Below are 11424 nucleotides of genomic sequence, written 5' to 3' on the forward strand. Positions count from 1 at the left end.
GTGTGTATGCGTGTGTGTGTGCGCGTGCGTGCGCGTGCGTGTGCGTGTGTGTAGGTGTGTGAGTATGCGTGTGTGCGTGCGTGCGTGCGTGCGCGTGTGTATGCGTGCGCATGCGTTTGCATGCGCCTATGTAGTGCGATGCATATTCATATTGTAAACACTTATCTTATTCGACTTATTTCTAACCGATGGGTGTTTCCATAAGCAGCCCATCCTTTACTTAAATAGGCTTAAGTAGGCCACATAGGCTTACGACCGTGGACGGCGCTCGACGGTTCCTGTCGTACGTGAGTAAGCATGAATTCAGGATGACAGCCGCGTGAGTGTTGTACTGGGTAATGAAGCTGGCTGTCACTACTCTGTGTTGCAGGCGAATGCTACCCGTCGTTGTCATTGAATTCGGTGTCGATCGTGTGTAGGAGGCTGTACCAGGTCTCTGCTCAAGCACAGTGGGATACGGGTGAGTGCAAGAGACACAGATACAGCTAGCTGGGGAAGCTGAGTGGGTGTTGTTACTGCTAGGGCCTTTTTCTTGTACTTCTTTTTCAGCTTCTTTCTCTACTACTATTTCTTCTTTGTCATCGTCTTTTTCTTTTCTTTTCCCCATTCTCTTCCTCCTCTTCCTTCTCCTCTTCCTTCTCCTTCTCCTCTTCCTTCTCCTCTTCCTTCTCCTCCTCTTCCTTCTCCTCCTCTGCCATTCTCTTCCCCCTCTTTCTTCTCCTCTTCCTTCTCCTCCTGCTCCTGCTCCTCCTCTCCTCCTCTCCTCCTCTCCTCCTACTCCTTCTCCTCTTCTCCTCCTACTCCTTCCCCCCTCCTATTCCTCTTTCTCTTCTTCTTCTTGTAATTAGCAAAACCTTTACAATGCCTCGTTCATAATAAGAGATATAGTCAAAATAGGAAAGCAAATTCTATTAACACACAGAGGCGAAAGCTGGAGTTGTCTGTATAGTCACTGGTGTATAGATGTTAAGTTAGCGCGTGTAGTTCACCCCTGGGCTGCGAGAGTGTGTTTTCTGTTACCCCCATGTTTTCGCCTCGCCCCTTCTGTCCCCCCATATAATTATTATACTAGATAGTCTATGTGTCGCTATATATTTCTATGGTTCACCCCTGTGTTTTCGCTCTCATCCCTCTCTAAAGCAGCGTGTGCATCGTTGTGTTATCTGTACCCCCGTGTGTTCGCCTCACCCCTTCTAACACAATGTGCGTATCGTTGCAGTTCAGTGCGAGGCTCTGGCGGCTTGCGCGTCGGACAAGTGCCAGCCCGTGCCGCTAGAGAACGAGCTGTACGGAACGAGAACGGGCAAGCTACTGAGGGACGCCTACGCACCGCTACTGTCCGTGCTCATGCAGGCAAGAGAGCTGGTCACGCACGTGCCTGCCACCAACACGCTTCACTCCAACGCTCAAAGAAGTAAGCGATGATAAGATAAGGAAAGGTGACACAGAAGTAAACAATGATAAGATAAGGAGAGGTGACACAGAAGTAAACAATGATAAGATAAGGAGAGGTGACACAGAAGTAAGCAATGATAAGATAAGGAGAGGTGGTGACACAGAAGTAAGCAATGATAAGATAAGGAGAGGTGGTGACACAGAAGTAATCAATGATAAGATAAGGAGAGGTGGCTGAGCACAGAAAGCTGATATGCAACTGATATAGATGAGGAAGGGTGCACACAGTAGAGTAGCGGAAATGATTCAAGATAAGGATGAGGTGACATAGAGAGAGTAGAGACCATGATAAGTAGGAGAGGTGAGGGTGACAAACAGAAGTAATCAATGAGTCAAGATAACGGAGAAGGGTGACCAGCAGAATGCTAAATCAAGCCTGATAAGATTAAGGAGAGCGTCGGTGACAGACAGATGTAAGCAATGATAAGATAAGGAGAGGTGGTGACAGAAGTAATCCATGATTAAGATAAGGAGGAGGTGGTGAGCAGAAGTAATCATTGATAGTAAGCGAGGGTGACGAGCAGAGTAAATCAATGATAAGATAAGGTAGGGCTGGTGACACAGAAGTACATGTCCGAATCAGATAAGCGATAAGGAGAGGTGGTTAGACACAGAAAAGTAAGCATGATAAGATACGGAGCAGGTGGGCGTGAACCAGCAGAAGTAAGCAATCTGATAGGAGATACGGAGAGCGTGACACCACGACGTCACATTCAATCGATGAAGATAAGGCAGAGGTGTGGACAGCAGAAGTCATCAATGATAAGTATAAGGAGAGGTGGTGAAACAGGAAGTAAGGGCCAATGGATAAGCATAGGAACAGAGGTGGTGACCAGAAGTTAATCAATGATAGAGATAAGGAGAAGGTGGTGACAGCAGAGTAGCGATTGATCCAGATAAGGGAGAGGGTGGTGCCAGCAGGAGGTAATCATTGATGAGATAAGGAGAGGGTGGTGACACGAAGAAGTAAAGACGAATGATAAGAATAAAGTGTAGCAGGCTAGTGACGAACAGGGAAGTCAAAGACGGGATGGAGATAAGAACTAAGCGGAGAGGTGGTGACACACGAAGTAATGGCGAAGATGGATAAAGGTATAAGGAGAGGTAGATGACACCGAAGTAATCAATGATAAAGAATAAGGAGAGTGTAGGCTGACAGCGAGAGTAATCAATGATAAGTAAGGAAGGTGAGCACAGAAGTAGGAGCAAGTAGATAAGGATCAATGGAGAAGGTGGTACAGCGACACAGAAGTTAAAGCAATGAGTTAAGAAAATAAGAGAGAAAGGTGGTGACCAAGAAGATATGCAGATATAAGATTGAAGAGGTAGTGACAAATGACAGAGTGTACAATGATGAAGACATAAGGGGAAGAGAAGAGGTGAGGTCCGACATCTCCTAGAGGGAGAGTGGATCAGATGATAGCGATACAGGAGACTGGTAGCTGAACACTCAGCAAGGTACAGCCAATCATAAGATTAAGGGAGAGAGCTGGCGTGACACGCAAGTAAGGAAGCGATACTGCATAAGATAACGCGACGAGGACTGGCTGACCACCCCCACGAAGTATCCACACTGCACTCACACCGCACTCAGGAGAGGTAGTGACACCGGAGAAGTAATCCGAAGTGATCAAGATAGCGAGCATTGCGTGATTCACATGAAGTAATAACAATAAGATAGGAGGATATGATGGAGAAGAGATTGTTGGTGGGATACAGGAAGTCAGAGCGGTAATTGATAAGGAATAAGGAGAGGTGACCACGGATAGTCACATGCAATGAGTAAGGCGATAAGGAGACGGGTAGTGACACACGCACAGTCACACTCGGCAATGATAAGCATGAGGAGAGGTGTGGACACCAGAGAGTAATGCAATGATAAGATAAGGAGAGGTAGTGACACAGAGCCCTAATGCATGGACTCACCAGGGATAAAACGGCAGAGAGAAAAGCAATTGGTGACACCGAGTAGAATATATAAGCTAAGCGAATAGTGACACAGAAGTTAATCAATGCTAAGCATAGCGAGAGGATCCGCTGAACAGCACGCTCAACTCCACCTCCCGCACTCCAGACTCACCGAGAGCGCTCACGTCGCACACACGCACTCTCGTACACACACCTCGATACCCACGCCATAAGCCGCAGCGGCCGGCGCTCGACACAACCCCGAACGTCCAGCTCATGGATAAGATAAAGGAGACGGTGGTTGACAACAGAAGTCATAATGATACCGAGAAGTTAAGGAAGACGGTAGATGACACAAGAAGGTAAGGCCAATGATAAGATAAGGAGAGGTGACACAGAAGTAACTAGACAGAGTGCACTCACGGAGAGGCACTCGCTAGGAAGGCTGCTACCCCATACAGTGGAACACCTGTGAGAACGGCCATGATTGGGCTTATCACCCCCGTGTAGAGTCCAGACTTCTCGCGCTCTTCCCCCGCTTGAGCTCGACCTAGCTTGAATTAGGGTGTGACTTGGATACTGTGACATCGTCGTGTTGAATAAGAACTGTGTGATACTCGTGACATGTCTGCCTGATGTGACTGTGGATGACTGTGACATCGTCTGTCTGACTGTGGACTGTGAGGCTAGCAACCCGCCCTCCACGTGTAGGTTAGCCATCTCATCGATATATGTTACTCTACATAGCTACCGATGTATGATGTTGCTCCCCAAAAACTCGGACCTGAGTGTCTAGTCTTACCTGTTTCGTCGTCGCGTATCATCTGACACGGCGACCGATGAGGGTATATTTGCATTCGTCGCCGCTCCACGAGTTCCCGCACGCCCCCTAATGCACTGTGGGCTGTTTTAACTGTCTGTCTGTAGACCAGACTTTTCCGTCCTTTAGAAATATTACTGATTTTTTTTTGAACTTGGGGAAAATGAAATTTATAATTTTCTTACAATTTTCTTCTGGATCCGCACTTTTCGGCTCCGCCATGCTAATCACCCGTCGCGGGTGAACGTTGTCCATAATGTTCGTGCGATCAAATCGTTTACTGGCGACGCGGCTGTGCATTGAGATGCGGCCTGCGTTCTCTTGGCAAGTTTTCAATGGCGCGAGGCGAGAGCGAGTGAAACAAAGGGAGGCGCAGCGAGCTCGGCGAGGGGCGCATTAGCTGGGTTGCAACTCGGTCCAATGCACATATAGAAGTCGTGTGCGCGCGGATTCAATTGCCTGCTGGTGTAGGCGTTTTCGTGCTGATGTTTTTTCAGTTCAAGTGGCGAGGCCTTTTACTAAAATCTCGTCACTGTGGTAGAGCTGGTCGTTCAGCAGCGTAGTGATCAAAAGGAACGGTTATTTGAACTTTCTCTTGGGAGGTCGACGGAAAAAGAGGATATCATTTTGCCAAGCGATAACCAAGACAGAATAAAAAATTGTTAGTCATAATTCTCTCATGCATCTAATCCTAATCATGTCTTAAAGTAGTTTCAAAATGCTGTTTAATCATGGCTCATTACCTGGATAATTTGAATTAATAAATAAAGTTTCGCCTACAACATAAACCTACAGCCTTTAGAATGTTGGTTGTACCTGTTGTTACATGTTTTACACAACCTGCTCACTAAAGAAATGTTAAAAAATATGTTCCGGAGACTTGAAACATGTGTCCGTGTGACGGCGTGATAAGTGATTAGACTATTGAGCGAGATTGTCTCAGCACATGATAGAGTCAGATTCAAGTGGTTAATCGTCGGTCGCGTGGCAACAAGACATCTAACGCTGGAGCGTGTATTTTGTTGCGCCAAGACCAAACGAGCTTAAGTGTAGAGGGCTGACTGGGCCCGCGACGCTACGCCTCACTGCCCGCAGGCCTATCCGTGTCGTGCTCGCCGACTGCTCAGCGGCTCGCCACCACTGGTCGGCCGACGTCAAGGCCCCACCTCAGTTCCTCCAGCTCGTGGTCACCTGCGGCACCTTTCACTGCTCATCACACAACACCGATGGCTCAACGTGGTGGAGATGGCATGCCGGTAATGCACACGCGCCGAGTCCAACCCTTACTGCAGAAGCCCCCACGCTGCGCCCAATTTACTGAAACAGTCTACTAAGCGTTTACTAGCTACTAAGTGTCTCTAACAGTGAAACATTCAAGTCTACAAAAGGTCTACAGGCTAGGGCACCCCGACCTGCTGGAGGCTACAGTCCTATAGGTAGCGGCTAACTACCGACTACTAAAGTGCCTACAAAGTACTAAGTCGTCGTAACAACGTAAAGTCTAGCAGTAGTCTAAAGTCTCTTGCAAGCGACGTTGGCTGCAAGATGAACGTTGGTCGCTGCACGTATGATCGGCATGTGTTTTAGTTGGGGACAGAATTTAAACCTGCTAACAGACATGCCTCTAAAGAGTAACCGTCTGTTATACGGGCTTCTTAGCATTGCTCCTGAGTGGGAGTTTTACGGGGATCCTGTTATCAGACATGGAATATCGTATCTAGTATAAGGAGAATTCGCCGTTGATTTGAGGCCATATTTACGGTGAAGCCCCTTCTATAGAAGCGGTCGGCGGTGTCTATACAGGCGACTCTCCGGGTTTCGGCCGTAAGAGTGTGGTACAGATTAACTGAGGCCTATCTCGTCTGATAGTGCTGGAATGAGAGCGTATTTATCAGGCGTGCGCTTATTGTTCCGACAACCGTTAGTAACAATTTCAGGGGCGGATCCAGAGGGTTTGGGTGACCAGTTTATCCCATCATGTTCTTCTGCGCTAGGGGAGGTTCCGGGGGCTGCCCCCGGGGAATTTTTCTTTTAAAATTAGGTGTATATTTTTGGTGGCATTCTGGTGAAGTTTTGGAGGCTTGTACGGTCTTCTGGAAACTGGTGGCAAACCGGACCTAAATAGCGGCGCCTTGATGTGTTGGGACAGGATAACCTAGATATTTACCTGGTCTTCACCTATTCTAACGCATGGTAAAGCGCTGCATGCGAAGAATGCAGAAGCAACGGTGATTTTTAGAGAGGCCTGCCATTATTAACATTTAAATGAATTAGCTTCTTCTAAAATTGTTATTTTTAGTTTTCAAAAAAATGTTATCTGAACTGCTGACTCAAGATCTACTCATTTATAAGACATTCTAGCTCTGAACAGGGTAATCCTTCTCGGCACGCGTCTTGCTCCTGCGTCACCAGGGTGGACGCCGGCTGTAGCGCTGTCGTGCTTGTTTCATACGTAGCGAACACGAAGTCCCACTGCACTTTGATGCGTGTGCGAGACGGAATAGACGATTTCTCCTCCTCCTCCTCCTCCTCCTACTCCTGCCCCTCCTCCTCGGCTGCCATCCGTCCTTCTCCGTCTCCCTCTCCCTGGCCTCGCTTGCTCTGCTTCCTCCTCTGCCCTCCTCGTCTACTTCCTCCTCCTGAGGCCGTCGCTCTTCTCCTCGCTGCCCGTGACCTCTTCCCGTCGCTCCTCCTCCTGCCCCTTCTCTCGCTCTTCCTGCCCTGCCCCTGCCCCTCCCTCTTCCTTCTCGCTGAGACGCTGGTCGTTTTCTTGGTTTCTTTATCCCCGTGCGCGCACCCGCAGATGCTGGTCTGCAACGTGAACCGACGACTCTTCTATCTGCGGCCTAGGCCAAGCGTACACAAGCTGGCAGCTCAGGCTCGACGCAGCTGTCCTGACTCGGGCAGTGCCGCCGCCCCAGGCCCTGGCGCTGCAGATCGCGTCGTGCTGCAACATCGCACGTCGACGTCGGCTCTGGCAAGCAGCTGCACGACGGGCGACGTCCCACCGCTGCACGGTTTGTTTCGTGTCCCCGTCGGCCCCCGCGGCAACCGAGCCGGTGTTTTTTCGGTCACGGCCTGGCACCAACGCGTTAGTTTTGTCGCCTGGCAACCGAGCGTTTGGTTTTGTTGCCCCCTGGCAACCGAGCATGTGTCTATCGTCGCCCTGGCAACTGAAGCTATTTGCTTTTGTCCACCACGACAACCGAGGCGTTTGTTTCGTCGCCCTGGCAGCCGAACGGTCACGCATCGCAAATTGCACGCCAGAAATGGACCGGCAGCGAACGGGGTCAGATATCGTTCGTAGACGCGCACGGCGACCAGACCGGCGGCCGTATTGGCTCACTAGCTGGCTTGACCTCGGCTTTGGGAACATCAATTCCTCGGCGAACGCAACTTGCGGGAGAGGCGGAAGGGGGGTGCTACCAATTTCCCGCTGGCGTACATGATTGATGGCTGAGAGGCACGCGGAAGGGGAGGGGAGAGGAGAAGGGAGAAAGGAAGGGTTTAGAAGGGAAGGGAGGAAGGGGAGGGGGGAGATACCCAATCACTGCCATTATTCCTGTAAGGAAATGTTCTAAGTTAGTAAGGCACGCGGGTCGGTTCTTACATGTGAGTGTGGATGTATGTGTGGCAGGTCTAGTTGATAGCAATATATTGCATCGCTAAAATCAGCTTTGATAGCTATTGATGGTAATACTTGACACCAGGGATGCCTAATAAGCTCGCAGGAGCCGCGCACCCAGTTGGAACGGCGATAGTGGATCCTGGCTGCACGAGTTCCGCCCCACGTCCGAAACACGTCTTTCCCCATTTTTTCCCATGAGAATGGCTAAACAGCATCCCGTAGATTGACAGGCGGGCACTGTTGGCACACGTGAAGCCTGGCATGCGTTGATTCTAGGCAATTAGTGGACGAATAATTGAGTAGTATGGAAACGACAAATCGACGCGCCGCGACCAGGCGCCCCGGAATGTGGGCGGTCCGCCGCCGGGTGCGTGCGAATTGTCTAGTCCTGGCGGTTGACTGGAATGTATGCCCGGTATTTAGCCCCCATGTGCGGTTCGAGAATTTTTTGCGCCGGTTAGGGGGCTGTTTTCCCACACTTCGGTAAAGCGGGCCCGCCGCGGGAGAAAATAGGTGCCCCCCTTTACAAAGCTATCCGCAAGTACAGCCCTCGGGATTGTTCAAAAGTCAAGCCTGCGCCCGCAGTAAGGCCGCCCCTTACGGGCCCTGCGCATTCTTTCCACTTGTTCTGCAGACATCCACAATAGGGGGTAGGGCTCCGGCTAGGACCTTCTCATCTGGTCGCATGCATAGGGCGGGTGGGCATCTTTTTCCATTGTGTAATGCAAGTAGGTTGGTGGTATGTCTTCAATTGTGTCTGCAATGGGGGTAGGGTTTTCCCAATGGTGCCAGTTCGCCTTTGGGGGCCTAATCTCATTTTGTGTAGTGAGAGAGGCGCGACGCCGTGGGGGTAATACCGGGCATATACTTAGTGACGCCCCCCGGGTTTTTCTATCCTTCCGTCCACCGCCCAAACATGCCGCTGGTGCGTTTTGATCAGAGTGGCCGTGGGGAAACGTTAACTCTAGCCACGAGTTACCTTCGCTCGCTTTCTTCACTGCCCTTTCTTACCCCGGTCTTCGGGGCCCCTTCCCGCCGTGGAGTTGGTGAGACGGAGTCGTAACCAGGCTCGCTCGGCGTTACATGTGCATTCGTGAGCATCTAGCATCGTACTTGCTACTTCGATACATCTACAATCTACAATCTACATCTAGCGTCTGCCTCTACATCTACACCTAGCATCTCCGTAATCTAGCATCTCATGCTGAACATCTACTACTCCTAACACCTACATCTCCTACTTCTAACATCTACATTGCTACAATCTACTCTACCTTCTACTTCTACAATCTACATGCTAACATCTAGATCTACAGTCTACATTTACATCTGCATCTAAGACATCTACATCCTAATGACATCTACATCTACATCCTACATCTACATCTACACTCTAGCATCTGCATCTGCATCTACATCTAACATGCCTACATCTATCTAGACAGTCTCCATCTTACATCACATCTACCATTAACATGCTACGATCTACACTAACTCCTACATGTAGCAGTCTACGATCTACATCTTTACATTTCAGTCAGGTTTTCAGGTTCGTATTCTGGGTCCTATGTTCCGAGTCGCTACATCTACATACGTACTGTGTACGTCGGTGTAGATTAGTCTGATGTCTAGGACTATTGTAGAATCATTAGGGTAGATGCATCTACATACAGAATTGTAAGATGTTAAGATGTAGATCGTGATGTAGCATGTAAGATGTACGTAATGCACGCAGATTGGGATCAAAATGTAAGATTGTGACTAGCCAAATGTAGATGATAAGACGTCGATAGATAACAGATTTCATGAAGCTTAGACTCGCTCGAGCATTAGTGTTAAGATGTAGAAGTAGATGTAGATGTAGGATGTGAGCTGGTAGAATCGCTTAACACGATCGTAGATGTATGGTGTAGATACTTAGTAATGTATACATCGATTGTAAGATCGTGTCTGTAGCATGCTAGATTGTCCCCGCCGACTAGTAGATGCTACTGACTGTACGATGCACACAGATAGACCAGATTACCACCTACCGCGTGTAGACTGTAAGATCGTAGATGGTAATGTACCGACACTGTCGTAGACTGGGATGCGTAGCACTGTAGATTGTAGATGCAGATGTCAAATTGAGGAGTAGATGTTGAGCCGCATGGGGTAGGTGTCATGTATGGACTAGACCGTAGACGGACCAATCTAAGTAGATGTAACATCTACAGTTACTGCTAATGTAGACATTGTGCTGTAGGAAGCTAGGGGTGTGAGGCAGTCTTGTATAGAGGTGATTCGATGTCGATATGCTAAGAATGTAGATTAGAGTGTAGGTGTAGATGTAGCATGCACTGACGTGAGTGTACGACCTCGTAGAGTGTCGATGGTATGACTCATAGTACGATCTACAGAGGTAAGCAGTGTACACCTGTAATTAGTAGTACTCTACAGTCTACATCTACACTACATCGTAGCATGCTACATCTACATTCTCAGCCTATACTGCGTATTCATCCTACACCTACACCTACGATCTACACCTACGTCTACATTCTACATGTACATCTAGTCATGTTACAGGTCTAGCATCGTACATCTACATCTTAACATCTACCATGGTCTACATCTACACGCTATCACGCACACTACGCCTACAACTACTAGTCCTCTAGGGCATCCTAGCACCTACCTCTCTACGAAGTCTTAGACGCGTCATGACCTTTTGGTTCCTTGCCGTGCGGAAAGGAATGCGTCTAACCACTGTAACTACTTCACCGACACGTGTTTGCAGTAGGGTGGGGAGTGTGTAGTCGTTTCAATAGAATATCTTGCCGCAATCAATTCGTCCATGGTGGGTTCGTATCTACCTCAAACTATCCTTGTATAGAGCTTGGTCTGTCTTGAACCCTCTGGCGCACTGCCGCTGCCTCTTGCGCCCTGCCTCCTTTTGCCTCCCCTGGACCGGTTCCCGGCGCCTCACTCTTGTGGTGTTTTTGCGCGTGGCCGACTGGGGGGGGTGTGGCGGGTTCCTGCGGGGTTCTCGTGCTTTGATTTGGCGCTACGGGGCGTGAATTGTGGCTGGAATTGTGTTTTGTGCGGGGGGCCTCTTTCCAGCGGTACAGCGCGCTTTCAGTCCGTGTCGGACACTGGCCGTTCGGCCTTTCGCCCGCTCCTGGGGTCACTACCGGCCCTGCCGCCGTCTAGTAACCTGCACCACGCGAAAGAGAGTAAGAAATATCGGCAAGAACGCCGAGCGACGCAATCGGCTGGGTCGTGTTGTCGTTTCATCTACTCATTATCGTCAGCTAGGGTTGGGCTAAAATGAAGGCATGCGCGCCCCGCCAGGCCCCTTCACGTGTGCAACAGTGGCCCCTGTCAATCTACGGGGATGTTTTTAGATTCTCATTGGGCAAAATGGGGAAGATGGTTTCGGGTTGCCGTTGGGGGCTCGTGGCCCGTCCTCTGTCGTTTCCGCCGTGCGCTGCTCTTGGCGTTTTCTTCGTTGTGTCTCTATCATTCGTCCCTGACTGTCTCTGTCTCTCGCCTATCTATTGACGGGTGTTCTGCATTTCTTCCGGCGTAGATGGGTGCTGGGTTTCCTCCCTTCTCCTTCCCTCGTAACCTT

General features: G+C 49.5%; 1 protein-coding gene across 1 annotated transcript in view; it reads left to right on the top strand.

Annotated features, from left to right (window-relative positions):
- Nucleotides 1-11424, top strand: part of LOC106804840 — a 26020-nt gene that overhangs the window by 5777 nt on the left and 8819 nt on the right. The window contains exons 3-4 of the mRNA XM_014806196.1: nt 371-460; nt 1220-1414. Of these exons, the coding sequence (XP_014661682.1) occupies nt 371-460; nt 1220-1414 (285 nt within the window). The remainder of the gene's footprint in view (nt 1-370; nt 461-1219; nt 1415-11424) is intronic.

This window comes from Priapulus caudatus, unplaced genomic scaffold, assembly GCF_000485595.1.
Source record: "Priapulus caudatus unplaced genomic scaffold, Priapulus_caudatus-5.0.1 Scaffold90, whole genome shotgun sequence".
Lineage (NCBI taxonomy): Eukaryota > Metazoa > Priapulida > Priapulimorpha > Priapulimorphida > Priapulidae > Priapulus > Priapulus caudatus.